The sequence below is a fragment of the Sebastes umbrosus genome, chromosome 16 (genome assembly GCF_015220745.1).
Source record: "Sebastes umbrosus isolate fSebUmb1 chromosome 16, fSebUmb1.pri, whole genome shotgun sequence".
NCBI lineage: Eukaryota > Metazoa > Chordata > Actinopteri > Perciformes > Sebastidae > Sebastes > Sebastes umbrosus.
In genome coordinates, this window is record NC_051284.1 from 9,704,444 (window position 1) to 9,729,495 (window position 25,052).

At 39.3% G+C, this 25,052-nt stretch overlaps 3 protein-coding genes across 3 annotated transcripts; all 3 read left to right on the forward strand.

Annotated features, from left to right (window-relative positions):
- Window positions 1-895: 895 nt before the first annotated feature.
- LOC119504102 (complement component C1q receptor) lies at window positions 896-3,194 on the forward strand. The gene has a single exon (XM_037796161.1). The coding sequence runs from the start codon at window positions 1,029-1,031 to the stop codon at window positions 2,742-2,744; it is 1,716 nt and encodes a 571-aa protein (XP_037652089.1). The 5' UTR covers window positions 896-1,028; the 3' UTR covers window positions 2,745-3,194.
- A 571-nt stretch (window positions 3,195-3,765) lies between these two features.
- LOC119475066 (thrombomodulin) lies at window positions 3,766-6,340 on the forward strand. Its single transcript, XM_037747545.1, has one exon. It carries the CDS (start codon window positions 4,410-4,412, stop codon window positions 5,529-5,531), a length of 1,122 nt encoding a protein of 373 aa, XP_037603473.1. The 5' UTR covers window positions 3,766-4,409; the 3' UTR covers window positions 5,532-6,340.
- A 5,896-nt stretch (window positions 6,341-12,236) lies between these two features.
- Window positions 12,237-23,236, forward strand: gnmt (glycine N-methyltransferase). The gene is made up of 6 exons (XM_037746644.1): window positions 12,237-12,595; window positions 15,958-16,085; window positions 16,274-16,387; window positions 16,702-16,844; window positions 19,041-19,162; window positions 20,902-23,236. Exons 1-6 carry the CDS (start codon window positions 12,387-12,389, stop codon window positions 21,071-21,073), a joined length of 888 nt encoding a protein of 295 aa, XP_037602572.1. The 5' UTR covers window positions 12,237-12,386; the 3' UTR covers window positions 21,074-23,236.
- Window positions 23,237-25,052: the final 1,816 nt, after the last annotated feature.

The window sequence follows — 25,052 nt, forward strand, 5'->3', positions numbered from 1 at the left end:
AAGCAAATTTCTTCAAATTTGGCACAAACATCTACTTGGACTCAATGATGACCTGATTAGATTTTGGTGGTCAAAGGTCAAGGTCACAGTCACAGTTTGTGACTCACAAAACACATTTTTCGGCCATAATGCAAGAATTCATATGCTAATTATGTCAATTTCACACAAATGTCTAATAGGATAAAGTGATGAAGTGATGACATTTTGGACAGACATGGATGTTAACTGGTTGGCGGAGGCATACAACAGCAAGGCGGTAATTCTAGTTTTACTTTCTGTAGTCATACATAGCTTATACACTCCCACATCTCCCATAATTTCCGCAAGGAAGGCTCTGTACCAATCTTTATGAAATAAATTCATACCTTATCTCTCAATTTGGGTACTACTACAGAAGTAAATCATAAAAGGTTTTATCTTTACTGATGATCAAACAGTTAGAGACACAATAAATAAATGATTAAACTTTACACACCTTTATGCAGATAGTATGGGCAATAAGGTAATAAATGATTTATGACACTGACTGGGTGATATTAAATAATAAAGTGAGGGTGGACTGTAGTCCCTGTGGCAGCAGGGTGGCAAAGGTCACAGGTTCATTCTCTCCAGCAGCTATTATGCGTCCATCCACAGCGTCCATTTGTAATGTCAAAGTGTCTCTGAGACTCTGACCCCTGCATGCTCATGCATTGTAAGGCACCACAATCAAGGGAGTCAGCTTAAATGCCAAAAGCCTACTGGGGCCGGAGACATCTGGAGAAGCAGTCAAAACACTGCGGAGCCTGCCATTGTTTTTAATTTCAAAACGGAAGTGGTCAGCGGGGGAGAAAAAAAAGAACCCATAACTGCTGCTAAACATGGTTTCCGTCTTTAGTTTGTGTCCCAAACAGGATGCATGAGCATGAATGTTAGTCTGAGACCCATACCACTTGTTTTTGGCTGCGAATGGACGACCACGTATTGGTCACATTTCAGCTCCAAATCTCCCAGAGACCTTCTGGATATCAGCTAATTTGCTGACCTCTATGGCAATTATGTTGTGGATTTTTCTGCTGCAGCTCATCAACAGCTTTGAGGGTTTATCTGGAGCCGAACATGCAACGCTGTGCACCCATAATGCCTGTTTCACCCTGCATATGGTCAAGCTGAGCTTTGAGGATGCCCATAAGCACTGTGTCGAAAAAGGAGGTCATCTGAATACAGTGAGAGATGGAGAGGAAGAGGATGTGCTGCGCTCGCTTCTCTCGCGGATCCAAAGACACCGTCCGGACAGGGCGCATAAATTTTGGATTGGATTAAGACTGCACAGAAGGGACTGTGTGTTGGCTGACAAGACTCTCAGGGGGTTTAAGTGGGTATCTGGGGAGGAAGAGTCCCACTACTCCAACTGGGAAAAAGAACCTGTCACCACATGCACAGAGGAGAGATGTGTAAAGGTTCATTACACCATATTAGGTCAGAACCAACTGAAATGGACTGCTGGAACTTGCAAAAGCCCTGCTTTTTATGCATGTAAGTTTTATTTTAAGGGAATGTGCAAACCTTTGGCTCTGTTGGGGCCTGGACAAATCGCCTACACAGCGCCCTTCTCAGAAGAGTCACAAAGAAGTGAAATGCAATCATTTCCCCTTGGAACATATGCTGATATTTCATGTAATGACCAAGAGCCTCAATACTCCGTGTGCATGGGGATAGATGGCATCTATCGTTGGAATGTCCCTGGTCCATTTTGCAAAACAGGGAAGCAAAATTGCAAGGTAAACAATGGCGGATGTGAACATTTGTGCCACCAGGATGCGGATGAGGTTCGATGCTTTTGCAAAGAAGGTTACGACCTGGATGAGGATGGACTCACTTGCAGGATAAAAGACTTGTGCGGCGCCGACACCTGTGAGCATCGGTGCGTGATGAGGGAGTCTGGGTATTCCTGCAAATGTCCAGATGGGTTCGAACTAGATGCAAACCAGCGGAACTGCTCTGACACAGATGAGTGCCAGTCACAAGCTTGCGGGCATCATTTGTGCGTAAATACGCACGGCAGTTACACGTGTGCGTGCAAAGGCGGCTACGAAATGGTCAATGGTAAATGCACCGATGTGGATGAGTGCACGCAAACAAGATGCGAGCACGGCTGCTCAAACAAAATCGGATCCTTCTCTTGTCACTGCAACGAAGGCTTCACTTTGTCCGACGATGGCCACTCCTGTGCGGACATTGACGAATGCGTCAGTAATCTCTGTCAGTTCAAATGCGTCAATACCATAGGCAGCTTCTTGTGCACCTGCCCGCAAGGCTTCCACATGGAGACCGATGGATCGACCTGTGCTCCAGACGTGACAGAAACATCAGCTGCTTCATCAGATGACCCAGCTGAGGAGGAAACACAAGAAAACTTCACTGAGTCTTTAACCAGAACCACAGTGGAGCTCCAACACCAGTCGCCTCACACTGACGCGCCACTTCCAGACCTGGTTAACGTTACGCACCGTGGTCATCAGGGCAACACATCCTTGGTGACAGCCAAGTCAGTTAATTCCAGGGTGATCGTCTGCGTCCTCGGTTCAGTCATTCCTCTGCTGCTTTTGGTGGCGGTGACTCTGGCTATTGCGATTTTTCGATGCAGTCGCACCAAAAAAGAAGTCAAGAAAAACGCCACTACTGATGGCTACTGTTGGGTGCCCTCTGGTTTGGATCCTCGTTTAGAGAAACTGTATGAGTCCATCTTGACTGATGACCTATGACCTGATAGTGATGGAGAACACTGTCTGCATGGATTATCATGCTTATTTATGTAATTTATGTTCATGCAACCTCTCTAGGTTAGGCTGTTGTAAAAGCATTACATATCAAATCAATAGTAAAAAAAAATATGGTGACTTTGGCATGAAGTAGCAAAGTGTAAATCTGCGTAGCCTAGGCTCTGTTTTGCAAAAGGGCTGTTACAGTATGGCGGGGATGTGAGGGGCTCTGTATAATGAGGGTGACTGGGTGTAGAGTACTCATAGTTTAGACTGGGTGCCAGATTGTTCCAGAAAGTTTTGATTTGAGTTTAAGGAGACACACCCCTGGCAAAACATTGTTTTTCATGCACTGGTCCATTTTGAGATTTTGTGATATTTTGCTTCCATAGTATGTTTTCTTTCAGACTACTGTAAAGAAAACATCCAAAATATACATTTAGATGTTTATTTTACTGCACTTTTTCAATTTGCATCTGTAGATTTCTCCTAAATTCACCAAAAATTAGCATTAGATAATGCCTCATTTGCATATTTAAACATAACATTTTAAAAACTTGTAATACAAAAAATATTGTTCTTAGTCTAAGCAACCAACTGGGGAAGTTTCATGGAGATATTTATTAGTCAAAGATTTTTACCATATTCACCTGTGGTGTCTTGCGAAATGTATGAGATTTTACAGTACATATCTTTAAAGGATGAGTTTATCTCCACTTCAGTAGCACTTACATTTTCATTTCTATCTATATTCTGAAGGTTTTTACTGAGGAGTTTGTTCATATATCATTCATAACTTGATTTATTGAACATTTTATTCCTAAAAACATGGCGGAAATGTTTTTTTATGGCTGCTGACAGTATTTTCTGATTTATGGAGTGATAAAAAGAGATGTTCAAAATCCCCTCTGGAAAAACCTTTGACTCTGATATGTCAACAAAATGAAACAAGAATTTTGAACCTGGCTTTTTTCCAATGTTCGCATTTCTGTTCTGGAAATGTATGCAAATTAGCACAAATTTGATAAAGACAGTGCCTCATTTGCATAGTTAAACATAACATTTCAGAAAACTTGTAATGCAAAAAATACTTGTGTTAATGTAAGTAATCAATTGGGGAAGTTTCATGGTGATCTATTCATGGTGTTCTTTTCAACCTGTGATTAACTCCAGGCCCAACAACATTGTTGTCTTTACCACATCATTCAGATGACATAAAAAAAATTATACAGTACGTTCACCTTTAAATACCACATGGCAGAGATGGAATCAGTATTCAGATAGTTTACTTAAACCTGTAATAACTGACTTTACTTGCTGAATGGAGTTTGCACATCTGATGCTGGTGTAAATATAATGTAATGATAAACACATGTACGTCAGAGTATCAAATGAATATACTGTATATTATGTGATGATAACAAAAACAAAATAAATAGTTTGTTCTGAAATATGAATAGGTTTTGTTCCTGTATTTGCATATGATGATCCTTGCTTTCACCAACATAGGAAAAGGGCCAGTAGTCTAACTTTATCTCATTTCCTTCCTGTCGTTAACTCAGTCATTGTCCTTATGGGGTGTTGCTTCCGGAGTTCGGTAGCCCCAGGCTCTAAGTCCTCCATAACTTTAGTCAGCCAACATTATCAGATGATCTCCTGCACGACATCATGGCCTGCTTGCAACTAACTGTGCTTGTGCCAGCGAAGGTAATAACTATTTTGATGTCAGTGATGTTTTTCTCGTTTATTAAGACAGGATTTGGCATGAAACAGACTGATGTCTGTAGGCCATTTTGTACTGGGAGTGACTGCATAACTTTAAACCAAGATCGCGTGGATTTCCAAACTGCTGAGGAAGCATGCCGTGACAGGAGCGGGGAACTATTGACATTTCAGTCTGAGACAGATGAGAGCAACCTTGACATTTTGAGTCAAGAATTATATGGGAACTTCTGGATTGGACTGCATTTACCAGCTGCCGCTTGCAGCGACCTCTCAGCGCCACTGAGAGGCTATGAGTGGACGTCTGGTAGTGTGCACAGCAGCTTTATTCCATCCTTCAGCACCTGGAAAGACAGTGTTAAAGTGTGCTCTCCACGCTGTGTATCCATTTCAAACAACCAGAAGTGGACAGAGAGGCCGTGCTCGGACAAAACCGACGGGTTTCTGTGCAAAACAAAGCACAAAGATGCATGCCAGGCACGGGGATTATCAAATCCAGATGTTATCCCAAGCTCTGACGGCTGTTCAGGTGGTCATTGTGAGCATACATGCACAGATGCAAAAGGAGGTTACATATGCTCTTGTTTCAGAGGTTATATCCCAGACAGAAAGAACCCCGGGCGGTGCAAATTGCACTGTGCACAAGAGAAATGCCCCGCGGTATGTGAGAGAAACGCCGACCCATGCTTCTGTGCTGACGGCTTTCTATTGATTGAAACATTTTGCGAGGACATCGATGAATGTTCCAACGATGGATGCGATCAAGACTGCAGCAACACTTTTGGAAGTTATGTGTGCTCCTGCCGAGAAGGATTTGTACTGAAAGATGAAGTGAAATGCATCAAAGCGAAGGGCGGTGTCATAGGTTTTGTAAAACCAGCCCCCAGTAATCACACACTGAAGGGTTCTTCTGCGCCTGCTGGTGGTTTTCTCTGGATATGGATTTTACTTGTCGTGGCTGTGGCAGTGTTTGTAATTATGTTAAGGTTTTATGTTGTTAAGCGTCAGAAGCACAGAGAACAAAACTCCAGTCAGTCTGCTGCTCCTGTGGACAATATTGAGGGTTAATCCAGTCCAAACAATGATGATCACCAACTCCACCAACTAGAGTTTGTGAGTCTCCATTATCATTTATCAGGTGGCTGCAGTGGGTAACTTCTCAGGATAAACTCTTTTTAGTAACTGATTTTTGAATCTAGGTGATGCATTATAAAATATAACTAATATGCATTAATATGAATACATTTTAAATGAAGCGGCAGGGCTATTAATACACTTTCAGAAGTGGCTGGACTGGTCCACTCAGTTTCTCATATACATAATTAAAAGCAAAAGGAAAACACCTCATTAAGTCATTTCAAATTTTGTCTCGAATAAAGCACATACTTGTGTATAAATATACAAGCTGTATTATGCAATTGCAGCATTAACATATCAAACATGTTTTCATGTTTCAGTTGATATACTGTTTGGTTGTTGGAAAATCTTGACTGTTGTCATTTTATGAGTTCAACATACATGTTTCATAAACAAAATGCTAATCTGCAAAGCAGTTATTGAGTGAAGCTGTCAGATAAACAGTCAGCAACAGTAGAGCAAAAAGTAAAAATGGAGTTGAGCGGAGAAAAGTCTCACAAAAATGGAAATCCTCAGGGAGAGTTCTCCTTAAAATGTAAAACTAAATGTGTTCTTTTCAACACTGACTTTTTCTTTGAACATGTGTAATATGTGAGCATTTAACTGTTTGTAAAATATGAGTTTTGAAGTACATATGAAGTGGTCTATAATATGGGACACTGTGGGTGATTTGAAGTGTCATTTTGTGTTGATTTTATGTATCATGACATGAAATTAAAATCTGAATTCATTCATAACAAGTCATTGCTTTCGTCATTCTTGCTCTTAGAGTGCCACCTACTGGTCTGTTGTACACATTGGTGAAAAGGGGGGGAACCAGTTACACAACAGTCACATTCTGTATATGTGGCCTTCTGATTTCCTAACAAATATTTTTATTTATTAAACACATAAACTGTTAGGCGTGCATGCTTGCTTTTAGTGAATCCTTATGTTGTTAATGATTATTTAAGGAAAGATTATTGCTCATTTCAATACTTGAAGACCTTCAGACAACCAGCATTTTTTTTTCTGGACATTACATTTCAAAAAGCAAAATAGGCTGTTTTGATATGCCACATTGGGGAAAGCACAGAAAACAAATAATAGAATGATTTATGCTAATTTATTGAAATTAATATTTTATTTTATTTAAATAAATTGAAAACATGGTTTACGGGTCCTTGTATTGTGTATGCTGGCTCACTGTTGCACTGCCATGACTTACTGGGACATCTGAATAGAACAGAGCCTTCCTTAATGTTATTAGTAACACCTTTGTTATTATGATAAGTCATATTGTCTTCTGTGAAAACAAGGCCTGTTGCATTATTTCTGTATTGTTAAATGTTGTCATCTGGTTTAAATTTTCCATTTAATCCGCCTTCCTTCCAAAACTTAAAGGCAGGGTTGACGATGTTCTCCAGTATACACTATTTGTTATATTGGTTGAAATGGTCTTTACACCCCGACAGCGATCCATTACTGATGAGCTCTGAAAAAAGACCGGAAAACAGCCGTCATCTGTAGCTGCTGTAATCCTGTAAAAACGTTGACCAATCACTGCCTCGCGGTGCGCTTGGAAAGAACCAATCAGATGCCTCCCTGCTCGTACTCTACCCTTGGTGTGCACCAGCCTGAACTCAAAGCACGTCACCGCCGCGAGTTTCCTGGAGAATGGAAGAGAAAACTCAGCCAAAAGTAGCACTGCCGCAGTTACTTGTCATGAGGTGGCGTTGTTGAGTTGAGGTCCTCTCTCCGCTCTGTGTGCTCATGCATGTGTGTGGAGGGCGTTGCCTTGGAAGGAGCCCCAGGTCACGGCTCTGGATCAGTGTTACTGAGAATAGCGAAAGTTGAAAGTGACCTTTTTTTCATTATTTGCCCAAACCCTAAACAGGTTTTACTGCCTACTGAGTAAACAGTATCCACTTCCTGCAGTGTTGATGCTTTAAATCTTATTCTTGTAGCAACTGCCAGCACTACTGGATTTATATTGGATGGACCCTGTACATAGCCATTGGGCCCCTGCCTGCATCCACGGTTATTCATTCTAGTATCTTTGTGGGCCCTCCTCACGAGGGCCCTGTGTACTCCGTCACCTTATTCCCCCAGTCCAACTATGACTTTCATTTACAGATTCAATGCATTGTTCTTAGATATTCAGATATTTTCTCATTGGCTTTGCGTTCCAAGATTTGTTATACTCTTTTAAGGATGGAAAGACCTGAAAATGAAAGGAAGAACAGCTAAAAACAGCCCATATAGTTTGTCTTTGCTTCTCCATCTCTTCCTTGTAGGATGCCCACGATGAGCTGCTAATTGTACAGTTTTACAAAGCTGTGCAAATAGAGTATTTATTTTACAGTTTACACTTTTCTGGACTTTTTGGACCCCTCTCCATCTTCATCTGATGCTCTCCAATATCCCTCATCTCCTCCACATCATCATCATCACTCTGGCAATGTAGTCTGACACCCCTGAACCAGTCCTCCCTTTGTGTGGGTGAATTTAGTCACCAGTCTGCCAGCTGAAGGTAGTTGACAAAGTCATTCAGTACACTGTCACAACAGTAACTTTAGCTACGGATATCTTGTTGCAGTTCCTAACAGCTGCCACTAGATATTACTATTGAGACATATTTTACTGATAGTCACTAATTACTGTACTACCTATTCAAAATGACCTACAACAGAGTTGCCACTCCCTGTAGTTCCAGAAACAATGAGCACTGAAATCTGCCCATTACAGTTTTTCCTCAATTGCTTTGGTTAATTTTTTTAAACAGCCTTAACCTTCTCTAAACTGTGAGTGCAATTGTCACAACTGTTTCATGTGACATCACAACTCATTGCATGTTTGCAAAAGGTAGTAACTCATCCAAACCACATCATTCATGCTTCAAAACCTAGTTATTGTGTCAGTAAATTGGCCAATGCTATACCAAAATTAAAAATTGTTTTGTCATGGTGTGAGCCGTACTGGTCAAAATGGTTCGACGTTTTTTCAACATGGCAGTTAACCCTGGAAATATTTCTTATATAGAACAAATCTCTGTTTTGTTCTACTTATTTGTTGACACTGACTTCTTACTGTATTATACCGGATTGTCAGTTTTCTCTAGCTGAATGCTATTGTGTATCGCAATGAGCTTTTTAGATACCTTTTTGATTTTGCATGTGATGGCTCAAACAGTGAAATAATGTTCTGATCAGCTAGTAGCCATATGTGTGGTTAAGTTTTGATTGTGTACATTGTATAAAATTGTACTTATACTCTTTTCCACACACACTAAAAAACGTGCAATATCCTTGAATGGGTGAGAAATTGAAATCTGTTGTGAACAACAAACTTATTGTTCAGAGATTTCAACTTATTGTTTTGAAAAAAGAAAGTATTTTCATTCAAGAATTGAGCCAAAGCAAATGAGAAAAAAAACTGTAATATGGTACCTCATGGCAACTGGGACCTAACAGGGGTTAACCTGATTTTTCACAAGTTAAATGGTCAACCAAATCAACTCTGAGATGACCTAGAAAATCCCATTTGTAGACTCCCAGTAATATATCCAATCAGGAGAGTGCTGCCTTTATCTCATTGGGTCTGTTAAGTGTGTTTCTTCTTCTCTCCCAGAAAACAAGCACACCAGATAAGACTGCTGGAAAAACAGGAATTTCACCATTTAATCAGTGAGAAAACACCCAGGCTGTAAATGAACATAGAAAACATGTGGGCAAAGATCAGCGGTGACAGGAATCTCATAATGTGATGGAGAAATTGGAACAAAACAGACCAATTAATTATCTTTCATAAACATTATGATGCTATAATGAAAACAGTGATTACAGATATATAACAGCATGGTCTAAATCATTCTGAATAAGGTCCCATTGCAGTCAGGAAGTATTTAGGACAAACACATTTTAGTTGAGTTGGTTCTGCACTCCAGTATGTTGACTTTAAATAGTGACTATGAAGTTAAAGTGCTGACTCAGCTTTAATTTAAGGACTTGTTTAGGGTTAGAGTCAGAAGGTCAACAATGGGTCAGTGTAGAAAAGATCAGATGAATAGTTAAGGAGTTGCAGCCCTCAGTCCTACAAGTTTTCAAGGACCAAAATACATTTAAACAATAAATGTAGATAAAATGAATTCATCATATTTCCCTTGATAATGATCTCTCAGGCCTGCCCATCTTTACTTTCTGCCTGTTTTGGGCCCTTTGGCCTTCAGTCTAGTCTTCAGCAAATAAAATGCATGCTCACCTTAAAAAATCAATATCCACTTATGTGTATGCTGGGGGCATGCCGATTGTCATCTATTGTAGGTAATACACTGAATATGGATAAGTACCTCATACAACCCCACTTCAAAACCCCCAACTATGCTTTTAAGTTGGCCAAATTCATTCAAAAACAAAACACTAAGCACCAAAACTGCAGTTTCGCCTGCCCTGCAGTATTATTTCATATTTTTTACTCATTAAGAGTTTTTAAATGATAGCAAGATAAAACATTTTGTTTGTTTGACAAGCCCTGAAAACACATAAAGCTCAATTACCTAACTGTAAGTTCAACAAAGGACTCTCTGCACACACGCCTGCATTAATTAGTCTGGGATCCCAGTTTAACCTGTTGGACAAGTCATTGTGCATCTGTGCTGACAAGATAAATGATTGTGTCAACATTATTAGTGGATTTGGAATAGCAGGCCGAACTCTGTGACCTCATTCTGCCGTGGTTTGTGTTCTCTTGAAAACAAGTCTATGTGACTAAGAGACAGCATATTGTAAAGTGGGAGTCCAGAGTTGATAAGACTGGGTGGTACAAACCTAACCTGGATGGCACCGGTTGTGGCTGACACAACCTCACCTCTGTCCGTAAATACATGGTCCTTTGTGAGCTTGATCAGCCAATCACAACAGGAGGAGTTCCTTTTTTGGAAGTGAGCAAAAAAAAAAAAAGCTTTGGTTGTCTCTTATGTGCAGACACACTCTGAGAGAATTTCAGTTTGGCTATACATTTGTGTTGCTTTATTCTTAATTTGGTTTTATGCATTGTTTTGCAACCTGTTTTTTGTTTCAGATATATTATTGTGTTTCATGAGTTCATGTCCTTGCACCGAGCACTCTGCGTTTAGATAAGTGATAAGATAAGGTAAGATAAGATATGATAGAACTTTATTAATACAACAAAATTACAACAAGTTCAAGTGTATAAAATAGCACCAGTGCCTAACAGAATAAAAATTAAGTAAGATACATTTAGTAAAATTAGTAAATAAGATAAGATAAGTAAAATAAAAAAGGTTAAGTAAGCTAACAAACAGAAAAATAAGTAATATTACACATGTTGGACATTAATATTGCACACAATGAACAGTGATATTGCACATGAGAATGTAAAAAGGAGTATTGCACATGATATGATGTGCAATCAAGTTAATAATTATTGTTGTTGTCGCATAAATTGCAAATACATTTCTGCTAACTTCATTGTTATAATTTTGTAAAACTTTTGCATACATTAAATCAGGGCTGTCCAAAGTTGGCCCGCCATCAGGTTTGATGTGGCCCGCCAGATGTTAGCAAATTTTTTTTTTTATTAAAAGACCCAACTGACTTTACTGTCTTTTGGAGGCCGTACCAGGCTCGGGTTTATGGTTAGAAGATAGTGGCATCATATGAAACTAGAAAACCTAAGGACTCCATTAGTACCATATCATGTCATAGTAGCTTGTCAGGAAGGACGCTAACACTCTTAAGTTGGGCTAAATGTTGGAGAGGAAAAACTGTCATGGCCATTTGTCAAAGGGTCCCCTGACCTCTGACCTCCAGATATGTGAATGTAAATGGGTTCTATGGGTATCCACAAGTCTCCCCTTTACAGACATGCCCACTTTATAATAATCTTATGCAGTTTTGGGTAAAACATGCAGTTCTTTTAATGCAGTATACATGTGTTATTTTTGCCTATTCTAAAAATAGTTTATTTTAATATTTCTACATACTGGGGTCCCTAAACAGTCTTGGAAATGCATACATTGCATAAATGAGCCCAATTGTATTCAGCAGGTGGGTTTTAAGGGGCTAACTATGTAAAACATATTCAATTAAGGGAACTTGGGATCCTAGTACCATTTTGCATCTTAATAATACAATACAATAGGTGTTTAATTTTGGCCCGTGGCCCTCCATTGAGTTCCGGTTTTGGCCCTCCAAGGGAAAAGTTTGGGCACTCTTGCATTAAATATTTCACAAGCACTGTGTCCAAGCTGTATGATGAAATCATGAATGTTGAAATGTATGAGTTGGAAATAAGAGATGAGCATTTTGATGCCCTGAGTTCATCCTCACAGGCAACACCTTCCTCTACGCTTTCTGACTACAAATTCTGCCTTCAGCAGAATGCCTAGCCTCAAACATGTCTGTAACCTAAACACCTGTTACCTAACGTATCTAATTCACCTGGTTGTACGTTACTAAATAGTGCAATATAGTATGTAAATGACCCTGGGAGACGAATTTCGGGTAACAATACATTTTTTTAATCACGTCAGGCACGTCTGGTAACGTAAACACGGAAGTGGTGCGTCCCTCCTGCAGCTTCATCCAATCAGAAAGTAGGCGTCAGCTCAGAGCACAGTGTCATTGGGTTGAAGTTTGTCCCCCTTTATATAAATAATAACAACCGGATTCTGAGCTAGCATGTGGAGAGAGTACCTGGCAGCTAAGTAGCTCTCTTTCAGACACATTTTAAAGCAGCCAGGTTGCTGAATATCTCCCTCAAAGCAGCAGCAGTAGCAGCAGCAGCATGTCAGTGGACAGCGTGTTCAGGACCCGCTCTCTCGGTGTGGCCGCCGAGGGTCTGCCCGACCAGTATGCCGACGGCAAGGCAGCGAAAGTCTGGGAGCTGTACATCGGAGACACGCGGAGTAGGACGCAGGAATACAAGAGCTGGGTGGTGTCTTATCTGAAAGAGCAAGGGGTGCGGAAAGTGCTGGATGTAGCCTGCGGAACAGGGTAATGTCAGAGAGATGGGTTTAAATTTGGGGCTGGTTGTGAACGTCTCACCAAACTCCATTCAACTTTTGTTCAAGTTAACGTATACCCGTGTATATCAGCAAAAGTAACACCTCCAGTCCACTTTTTTATACATTTTATATATTTGCACAACCCAATCTTTAATTCGGCATTACTTTTATAAATCAAATCTAGGCCGACTCAGTAGTTTTTACACTGAGAGAGGGGGGGGTTTCAATTTGGGGCTGGATGTGAACGTCTCACCAAACTCCATTCAACATTTGTGCAAGTTAACGCATACCCGTGTATATCAGCAAAAGTAACACCTCCAGTCAACATTTTTTATACATTTTTTATATTTGCACAACCCAATCTTTAATTCGGCATTAGTACTATACATCAAATCTACATTATTTCAATAAGTGTGTTCATATTTTTTAGTTGTAGCAACAGTATAGAGCGAGATCTATTGACAAGTTGCAATGCCAAAAGATGTGCAGAGTTGTTATTAAGTGTGTGTCGAATATGAAGGCTACACAATGGTGTACTAGTTGTGTATTTAAGGAGTTATGCAACGTGCTGATCAAAATTGGGCTCCCATAATTACCCACCAGGCTGGTTGTGAACGTCTCACCAAACTCCATTCAACATTTATTCAAGTTAATGCATACTCTTGTATATCAGCAAAAGTAACACCTCCAGTCCACTTTTTTATACGTTTTATATATTTGCACAACCCAATCTTTAATTCGGCATTAGTTCTATATACATCAAATATATTATTATTATTTCAATAAATTCACAAGTGTGTTCATATTTTGTTTATAGCTTATTTTGTATATTGTATATTGGTAGAATTTTTTTTTTATTATTATTATTATTTTATTCTAACATTTTTATCTATTCTTTTGTTATTATACTGTTTACTTGCAACAACAAAACCAAAGCAAATTCCTAGTGTATACCTCTTACACCTGGCAATAAACACCATTCTGATTCTGATATTTTGAGTTGTAGCAACAGTATAGAGCGAGATCTGTTGACAAGTTGCAATGCCAAAAGATGTGCAGAGTTGTTATTAAGTGTGTCGAATTGAAGGCTGCACCCAAATGGTGCACTAGGTGTGTATTTAAGGAGTTATGCAACGTGCTGATCAAAATTCGGGCTCCCATAGTTACCCACCAGGTTTGTGAATGGGTGTGACCATGCTTGAAAGTACAGAATGCAATCCTGCAGCTCCAGAGCAGAGTCTAAGAAGATGTGATTCTTTGCCACGTTTACACTGTTTCTCATTTCAGTTTTTTTTTTTTAATATACAGTATATTTTTTGACTTTCTTGTGCTTGATGGAGCCACAGACAAATATAAGAACGTTTTTTAAACCTGCATAAAAGAGTTAATTTCAGTAAAAAATAATTAATTCTGAAAAAAGTATTCAATGTGGCTTTTTTGTTCTGTAATAAATAAGTTGGATTATCTATCTCTTTGTAGATAATGAAGTTAGTCTGACCTTCCTGGAATTTCAACCCCGCTGACCCTTTTAACGCTGGACAAAATCCGGATTAGGCCGGAGAGTAATGAATGAAAGTGCAGAGTTGCACTGGCCACTGTGCCAGTTCCTGCCTCCGGCTGCAGTCTGGAGCTGGGACCATGAGCTTGATTAAAATTGGTTTTATGTTACAACCAAGACGGCTTATATGGCCTGAACAAAAGCCTCAAGATACAAATTGTTGTTGTGCAGATCTATGTACATCTTATGTACTGTTTGTTAAAGTGGATGCTATCTGCTGAATGAGTGCGAGATAGTAGAAGGTGGGTTCAACTCGTTCTGGGTTGCTACATTGAGTTTTGACTGGTTCCATGCAGTCTGTTTACCTCTGCTGATAGTGTATCTGTGTGCTGGAACAACAGCAAGGCCACTGGCTGAACTCAGACAAGAGGACAACATACTTTAACCTGTCTGATGCAGCCCCTCAATTCACCTCAAATTGGTCTTTCTGTCAGGGAGATGCAATATTATCATTTATTTTGTCATCGAATGGCATTTACAACAGGATTTTACGCCCTCTATTAGTTTAGTCGAGCCATCTGCAAAATGGGCTACTGAAATGTATTTTTTATATCACCTAAAAGCCGTTATTACAGCCACTTCTATTTGGCTGATAAAAATTACAGAACCTAATAATCTTTATCATAATGCCCTCCACTGTTGGTTGACACCACTATCATTTGCATCTCAAAAATAGACATTGTGAAGGTCTATATCGCACATATGGCTGCTATGGAGGAACCACACTCCATAGTAGAAGTGTGCATCGGCTGCACATTCATCTGGGGAGATGTAAACACGCTCACGGTGGAATGAGGTTACAAATGGCCTCACTATTTTTGGCTGTCTAAATGTGACTGTGATGCCGGACTCTCCAGTTGTTCTGCCATCAGAATTTAGAGGCGACTTATGCAAGAGCAGAAGCTGCAGATCACGCCTACAATTAAGGCTACAATCGTCATTACTTGCAGATGAATTACCTTGATCTGAACCACAGAGGATTTTTTCGTCTGAGATTTATGTTGCGTTATTGCAACTGAACCAAAACTTGTCAAAAAAAAAGCTTGCCTTAACCTCAAGAATAAGGTTTAATTTGAGCTTCAATTATGTAGTTGTACTCCGTCTGTATTCTTACTGTCAGTTTGCTTAGTCTCACTGTCGATTTTTGTATTTTTTAAATGTATTTCCATGTCGTTGTATATTAACTTGCAGTTACCCAGTTGCTGTTAATGATTGCAAGTTTTTTTCAGGTCATTTTGCAATGGCTCTTGCTCATGTGTTGCTTTTTAACGTGGACCAATTTGATTCAGACGTTTGAATTTTTCCATTGCTCTTGCATATTGCTTAACATTAACTCTCAACTAGTAACTATTTGGAAAGAGTTCAAATTGCACAAAAGGCTTCAAAAGGACGATAATCCAAAGAAAACTCCACAGCCTCATTTCAGACTGTGTTTTGGCCAGAGTTCATGTTGTTCTGTTGGCCAGGCTTTCTAAGCATGAGGAGCTACTGACTATCAAATATCAACCATCTCTATATTCCTGTAAAACATTAAGAAGTTGATGATATTCTGAAGAAACTGTGTTGCTGTTTTAAGACAAGGAAAGGTTATTTCTGTTGTCACCAGCTAAAATTAGTTTAGGAGCACACATTCTTGTTTGACCACAACTGACCTCACTGTGTATGCGCTGTATGCTCACTGTGAACATACATACATAGTTGTCTTTAGTGTGTTATAAGCAGAGCTTTTGAGGTTATGCTGTTATTTTTATACAGAACTTGTATTTACAGAGCATACGTGTTTTATTTTGTAGAGTTGACTCCATCATGTTGGTGGAGGAGAACTTTAACATGGTGAGCGTGGACGCCAGCGACAAGATGCTCAAGTACGCGCTGAAGTCGAGATGGGAGAGAAGAAAAGAGCCAGCTTTTGACCAGTGGGGTACGGCATTTTTCATTTTGTTAATTGTCATGTTTGAATGTTGAAAACACTTTCAAAGTTACGTAAACCGTCGTCTTTGTTGGATAAGCTGATAATGATATTTTAGATCACGTCAAATAAAATCGCTGCAGTTTTCATCAGGTGACACACTCATTAATTTCCTCTTTGTGTTTCCTTCTTATCCTCAGTGATTGAAGAGGCCAACTGGTTGACGTTATCAGAGGATATTCAGAAACCAGGTGCTGGCTTTGATGCTGTTATCTGCCTCGGGAACTCATTCGCCCACTTACCAGACTTTAAAGGTAAGTGAGAGATAAAGCGACAGAGTCATTACTTAAAGCAATCAATTTTTTCCAATGACATCTTTCACATTGTTCTTGAGTTTGCTAGGTAAAATAAAAAAAAATAAAAAAAAAACTTTCGCTGGATACTCAGTCACAATAAGAACCAAAGATATATTGGTTTCATTGCAGACCATCTCCAACCAAACAAAATATATCCTTGCATTGATGCCAATGATCAATTAATGTCAAGCTATTAATAATCTCTTATTCAAACTGTGATTTTAATTGAACATCTTTCCATTGATGCTGTATGATCATGTTATTGCTCTTAGGGGACCAGAGTGACCAAAAGTTGGCCCTTCAGAATATTGCCAGTATGGTCAGACCAGGAGGGATCCTCATCATTGACCACCGTAATTACGACTACATCCTGGAGACCGGCATGGCACCACAAGGCAAAAATATCTACTATAAGGTACTAAACTTAATGGAGTTAGGAATGGTTTTTTTTGACAGAGGTGCAATGGTTCATTTTGTAACCCATCCAACCTTATTGCCCTGTATTTGATTTTCACCAGCAACAGCTTCAATCCTCCATCTGCATTTACACACAATGTGTTCAGGCACAGTATTGAGTGTAGGTCACCCGTCTTTTTGGTCCAACACACATAGTTACATGTGTAAAACAGAAGAAGATGGACTTCAGGAATAAAAAAAAATGCACTTTGGGTAACTTTTATTCGCATATATTGCGAGTGAAATGCAAGCCGTTACACAGCCGGTATACACAGTTGGATTGATTAAAATAGAAGCAAATCTGTTCTGTTAGACGCCAATGAGACAGAATCAGAATCAGAAATACTTTACTGATCCCGAGGGGGGGAAATTGGGAAGAGACGGACGACTAAAAAAACACGGCTGAAACGCCTCCTGTGTGAGGTGTGCTGAAGGTCACAGCTGGTGTACTGTTTACTGACTCTTCATGATTAGGCCATGAACATCTACAACTGCCTTGTACATTTTGGTTTCTGGATGTTGTTGGAACTGTCACCTACCTGCTGAGCATTAAACCTCTTCATTAAGGTGGTTTCATTGAGTCTGATAACTTTTATAAAAGTGCAAGTGCCCAGGGCTTAATACCTGCTAGCTATACTTCTAGCTTGGTCAAACTCTCCAACAAACAGGCTGCGTTTGCTGGTGGGAAACCAGTTGGTGGCCCCATGTGTTTAAAAGAAATCATGAGTCTGTCTACATCCTCCTCAGGCAACAGTGTCAGTTAGCAGCAACAACGACTGCAGTAAATGGGGAATTGAAATTGAAACTGAAAAATGATGCAAGGACATTGGTTTATTTCAATGTAGCACATGTTATGTCAAGAATTAATATATTACCAGGCGTGACAGCGTGTGGCTGGTATTGTTTTCACCTTGTGAGTCTGTGTGCGAGTCATTATGGCAAAATGTGGTCGTAGAGAAACCTACTGCAGCGGGAACTACCACAGATGCGGTTTTGAGTACTTTGCAAGGTGTTTGTATTTCTCTCTGTCTGTGGACAGATTTTGTCAACGCGATATCGTCACAACCGTGAAAGATGAAGTCAGTCTGTAGATTAAGTGTTGTTTCTCAACCATTTTGACTATGTAGTTGTTCTTATTTTCATTCTCTTATATATGAAACTAGCCTGTTGAATGAACAGGCTAGTTTTTGGAATGACTCCTCAAGAAAAGTGAAATGCATTACAACCCTTTTAAGAGACTACTTAAATATGTCAAAAGAAGAACAAAGCCGTCAGCCTGAACGGCACAAAAAAAAGGCTGTTTTTAATCTAGATTTCTGCTCTATCTGACACTTCATTGCTTTGAGAAGAAGAGTTGGACAGACAGAATTGTTTATGAATGGTTTATTTACACCATCCCTAGCAGCAGCTGAGTTTAAGACCTAAATCTCTATCCAGAGCCTGCCGGATATTGTGAGATTTCCAATGAAATGGCCCTAGAGAAACAGAAGGAAATGGGGATGAAATTGTCAGGTTTTAAGACTATTTTGGCAATGGGGAGAAAAAAAGGAGTACTGCGGAAAGAATTCCATTTGGGAAGATGGGAAAAATAACCTGCGTGTGTTCATATGTGGCTTAAAATGACGTGTAGCATCTACTTTGTAGCTCAAATGTGCATTTATTTGCATAGAGTATAGTACCATGACAGCATACGTCTGGGTTCAGTTATCTAAAGTTGAATTAAACAACCAAACCCTGCAATTTATTATCCCTCTTATTGGCAAAAGCTGAAAGATATGATATGGAAATATAAAGATATAACAGCAGATGCCAACAGCAATGAGCTTATATTTGATTTATTTTCCACAAAACAAGCTCCATATTCTTTAATCCAGACAAAGCAGGAAGTAACCAGCTGGAAGGCCTAAATAGAAATACTAAGTCAACAGTCGTGTGCTCGAGCAAAATCCACTTCTGATACCTCTGTAATCCCAGAGTCTGCTCTCGTGGTCCAACTCCTTACTACTCCATAACAGTGAGAGCTACCTCCTGGTTTTTGTTCAGTCACTGCTCACTCTCGGTCACTACTGAAGAAAAGAGGAAAAGGTCATGAGAGGTGTTTTTGGTGCCTAATACTCAGCAACGTGTTTCATAAATGTGTGTGTTTGTGTTGTAGAGTGATCTAACTCAGGAGATCTCCACTTCGGTGCTGTGGGTTGACAATAAGCCCCATATGATCACTTTGGACTACACCATCCACGTGCCCAAGGCCACCCATCAAAGTCTTCCTGAAGTCAGGTAGGTCAGCCCTCAAAATGCTGACAGCAGCATTAAAGTGTCAAAACCCACTGCTACTTACTAGGGCTTGATAATATGGAGGGGAAAAGCCTCTACTATGGTATACTGTATATCATTTTATGTTTTGATATCTTGATATAATACATTTTCTGAAGAATTAATTGAATAATTGCTAATGTATTAAGAGATAACCGGAAATTGATTTCTGTCAAAGTTAACGCAATAATAACGTGTTAACCATGTCATACTAGCTTGTCGCAAAGGAGGTTAAATAACGCTCCAAAGTTACGCTAAATTTTGGCGAGGAAAAACTAGCATGGCCATTTTCGAAGGGGTCCCTTGACCTTTGACCTCAAGTGGAGCAAGTCACAGTCAAGTCAGCACACTGACACACTGACAGCTGTTGTTGCCTGTTGGGCTTGAGTTTGCCATATTGTGATTTGAGCATATTTTTTTGCTTAATGCAGTACCTTTGAGGGTTTCTGGACAATATTTGTCATTGTTTTGTGTTGGTAATTGATTTTCAATAACAAATATATACATACATTTACATAAAGCAAGCATATTTGCCTACTCCCATGTTGATAAGAGTATTAAATACTTGACAAATCTCCCTCTAAGGTACATTTTGGACAACATTTTTTATTAATTAATTTGTAATTAATCCAGATTAAATACTATGCAGCCTTAATAAGCCCTGCATAGACTGCCACTAACCAACAAATTTCACACTGCCCGTCATATGACACACTGTAGTCATTCACAGTAGTGTACTATGTGCGATTAATCACGCTTAAATATTTTAATCGATTGACAGCAAATCAAATACAGTCCAGTATTGACAATAAGCAGTTTTGTCTAATAATTTGCATGGCCTCATAGAGTACACCCAGAGATGTTTAGGGATAGTTAGAGGGGGGGCTACGACATGCACTGAAATTCTCTAGCTAGAAGCAGGGAAGTTTCGGTTAAAATTGAACAACGGACATTTAAAAAAAAAAAACTGATATTATTCTGGAGGCTATATAACATGATGAAAGAAATACTGCAGGGCTTTGCCCTAACTGCCTATTTGTTCAAGAGCTACAATAAAACGTGTTTGGCAGAAGATAAACATTGATCGGCTGGATTTCAAGCAGCGATTACTACCCGACAAGGATTTTAAAAACAGCGAAGAGGTGCTATGAGACAAACTTGCGAAAGAGTAATCACACTTCAAGATATCTTTTTCAAGCTTCCGAACCGTAATCGTTAGGATCAGGACACAAATTGACGACACAGTAATAACTCTCCTATAACAGCCGCTGTCAAAGTTAACCAGTATCCTGTCATCTTACAAGCAGTTTTACTGTTTTGCCGTGACATACAGTACTTGTGACAGATAATGTTCTGACACCTCCTGTTTTTTTGGTGCATATTCAGAGCAGTGTCAACTTTGCATTCAATTTATCAAATTACTCTTCAGGGATCATTAAAACGTCATAATGACGATGATCCTTTGGAATAAAACGTTACCTCAGAAGCATTCTCTAATGTTTAGTGAGCATTTTTGCATTTGATATTTGTGTCACAGTCTGGAGTGTTTTTTCACTGTGAAGACTCTCTTGTATTGTTGTTTTCTGAACTCCCTTACAGTCAAGGTCGATGAGCTCTCTCACCAGACCATGTTAGACACAATAGAGAGTTACCTTTTAAAGAGCTGAAATCTAATGTGTGCGTGCATTATTTGTCCTCCACAGTAAATTCCGTCTGTCCTACTACCCTCATCGTCTGGAGAGCTTCAAGGGTTTACTGAACGAGGCCTTCAGCGGCAAAATGGAGCACAGCGTCTACGGAGATTTCAAGACGTACGTCCCGGGCCAGACCCAGGCCCCATGCTACTTCATCCACGTCTGTAAAAAAACAGCCTAAGAGCCCAACTTGCTGCACACATACACACACACACACACACACACACACTGCTAAGAAAATAATAGCTTTGAACATGCTCCTATTGTCCTCCAGATTTGGGCAAAATTATATTTGAATATGTTTTAAAAGATATTTCATCTTAGATCTATGTAAAAAAAAAATGGTGGAATGATAATCATTATATAAGAAAATATATTAACAGATTTTTTTTTCTATGCTTCTGGAAAGTTGTAATTCATACAATTTGCTACAAGTTTTCATTTTCTCTATTGATTTTTAAAAATGATGTACGCTAAAATGTTAAAGCAGCAGAGGCTCTTTGGCTTTATCAGGAACAATTGCTTGATTCCAATCTCCATTTTGACTTAAAACCCAGTTCCTAAAATGCTCCAATAGTAACAGTCTAACGCCGAAAACACACCAAAACACACCAAGCAAGCAGCGCAATAGCTAAATGTTTCTGCGGCCGGGAGGCGTGTTCATCTATTTCATGTCACAGGAGTCACAGGACTCTGTTAACTGATTGGCTGCAGGTACTCTCTGGCCGCACTTTGGCGCTAAAAGTTATACTATCCTCAACTTTTAGTTTGCCGTAGAATCAAAAGGCCGCAGCTTGCTGAGCTCGGGGAGCGGCCGACGCAGCTTTCCATAGACATTGCATGGCAGCTCGCCGCGGTTCAACACTGCGCTGGTGTGGTTTTTGGCGTAAAAAGGTCAAAGCTAGTTTGAAAAAATATATTCAAAATACATCTGCTGGACCACTGTTTTGCCCATATCTGGTTATTTTCCCCAATGTGCCGTGTGCTGGGTTTTTAACCTCGCTTCCTCCCCCGCTTCCCCACCTTTCTGAACATTGACATCCACAATGAACATGTTTCAAAATGGTGCTGTACATTAATGATATTCCTCATGATGGAACACTTGATATTAATCACCAGTAATGTACAAAGTGCTAAGATATATTCTTAGACTTTCATATTTTGTAAGTTTACCACAAGGGTCTTAAAAACACAGCTGTGTTTTGTGAATACAGTAGCCGTTCTTTTGCTTGTATTTTTTGAGCTGGATTAGGAAAAAAAAGCGGATCTCATTCTGGCACTACTGCCTTTAAGTTCAGGCAAATCTGGCACAGCACAAGACAGTCTCTATTCATTACTTTACTTTTATGGCACCCCCCACCCCCTCCCCATGTTCAATAATAATCTTGCACACCTTGGTGGACGTCACTTAAATAAAAGAACAGCAAGTGAAGATTGTGAATCACCCTGACACCTTAAAAAAGGCCTGGTTATCACACAACCAGAACCTGACTGTCAGTCCGATCAACAATCCTCCACCATAAAGTGTCCTTGGCTACCTCATCAAATCCCCTCCAGCTCCAGAGCTAAATGACCTCCTCTGAAGCTGAAAAAAAAAACAATCTGCTGAAGCCTGCTCTTGAGAGAGTGGCTTCTCATGTTTGAATGAAATTTGCCTTTTTTTTTAATAGCAATTTAGGTTTTAACTGGTTTCTAATTTCTCTTATTTTATGGTACAATTAAGTATACTTTATTTGAGCCAAAAAAAACAAAAACAGTTGCATTTCAGTAATAACCTGGAAAACCCAACAGTCTTTAAAATTGTTATCAACCAAAGATATTTGAAAATTGTTATTGTTTTGCTTCAAAAGTAAGAGAAACTTGAATGTAATTAAATTATGCTGCACAGTACTCAAATAATTGAGTTTACCCAAGTAATGAGGGGAACATGATGGAAGAATAATTTATTTCGCTGTATTATCCAGGTCCAAATTTGCTTTGCTTTGACAACCAAATTAAAAAATGTGTTTTTCACTTGAATGAGGAGAGAAATCAAATATTATCACTATCCCTGCTGTTCGCCTAAACAAAGAGCACGCGGCGCATTCAAATGTGGTGCCAGCGCCTCTTGTCGAACTAAATGTACGGTACGCAGTAGTTTGTGATTGAGATCAACAGCAGGTTCGGAGTGTGCTAAGAATGGCTGGATGTTTGAGTGGCTTTGAAATTTTATGTAGAGATAAAAAAACTATTTCACAAGTCTTATTATGTTGCCAATTCTTTTAAAACAAAGTGTAAACATTTTATAATGAACAATGATTATTGGAATTCTTTTGCATGAAATAAAAAAATATATTTGAAATAAGTAACCTGGTTTTTATTTTTATTTTTATTTTCGGTGTCTGTGACATGATTAATACTACTTACATTTAAAGATTCGTCTGTTATCATCTCAAGTAGATTACTGACACCAAGTAAACATTTCTGTTTGAAAGGTTGTGGCAGTTGGCTCATATATTTAGCATTTTGAGGTATTATACAATAGACATGTTGATGAGCATATCTAAGAGTTACACAGTCCATTAGAAAAGCAGCTTCTGTGATCACGCTGATTAAGATATCTATTACACAGCTTTGATGAATTCTCGATTTTGATTGGTCAATCACGGCGTTCTACGGTCTGTTATTTCTTTATAGCAGACTGTTGCTATGTATAACAGACCGTTGCTATGGGCGCAGTTCTGATGTCGGACTCTGGCGGACCATTGTTGTGTCAAATTATTGATTTCTTAAGTAAGTAGCCGTGTAATAAGCAGGATAATGTACAGCTAGCGGGTCATTGTTGTGAAATAAACCCCTTCATGGCGATGCAAGACCTAGCGCCCTGTTAGGGTTTATTTCACAACAACGACCGGCTCGCTGTACATTATCCCTTACTTGTACATAAACATTTTAATTCTGCATGAAAGCAACACAGAATGTGAGAATTTCCCTCAGGGTTTTCAGAATCATGATTATCATATGACAACTGTGCCAAAGCAGCTGATAAAAAACTGCACATTCTACTGTAGATCATTTCTAGACATTATATGACAGCAACTGCCATGTTAACCCATCAAAATGTTAACCTAATACCCACAATAAAAGGCATCAGTCATTGTCCTTTAAGTGCAGAATACATGATGGACACAAGAGGGCAGTATTTCATTACATGTAACTAATGAAAAGCAGTCAACATCCTACAAACGAGATCCAAACTCCATTAGTAAACTTCTGCTTTTTGTCTTTCTGCTTGATACATTTTATCATTGTACCGATGTGATTCTTTTACTTAATCTAAGTTTTAAATGTCTCATTTAATTTTAATGATACTGGACTGGTCTCAATTATGTTTATTGTGATTGCTAAACTGTTTGATATCTTGCTTTAAAGACCCAAGGCCTTCAAATTGTGTTGACTTTGTCTAACTTTATTCTTTGTGGAAGATTGAAACCCATAAGAACAAATGTTTTTACCTTCTAGCTGTCTTTCTAGACATTGCTGCAATACATTAAAATTCAAAGAACAGTAAGTTATTAGCCCCAATAAAACAAAACTGCTTCTTCACTGACAAGTCAGTCAGTGAGTGACATTTTCTGCCTTGTCCGTCTGACCTCTGAACACGAACTTGCTCACCATCATCCAGCTTCTCTTCCCCGGAGTGGAGCGTCTGTAGCTCATCTCATCTCATTCCTCCGAGGTATGCGATCAGACTCTGTGGTAGACGGCCGTGCAAGGAGCTGATACACAAACCAGATGTGAGAGCCGTTTGCCAGATGTGGCTGCTCTGCTTTGCTTTGCTCCAGTTAGGGGAGTCAAAGTGGTCAACCGTGGCTGGCGTTACTGGGGAGGATCGCTTTCACAGCACGTCATTGGCCAAATCAAACAAAAACAGAGAGAGCTGAGAGAGACAGATTGGCTGGAAAGAAGGAGATGAGTAATTATGATTAATAATGGTTATACTGAAGAGCCTTTAAAGGAGATGAGAAAAGATGTTCAATCAAGCGTTAATCCCACACAGTATGTTCTTGTTACGAAATATTAGTGGAAGTATTTCTGTGAACTTCCACATTTAAATTCACTATGAAATTTAGATTTTCTGGCCCTAGTATTTGATAAGAAGGCGGTAATACATCCCCCTC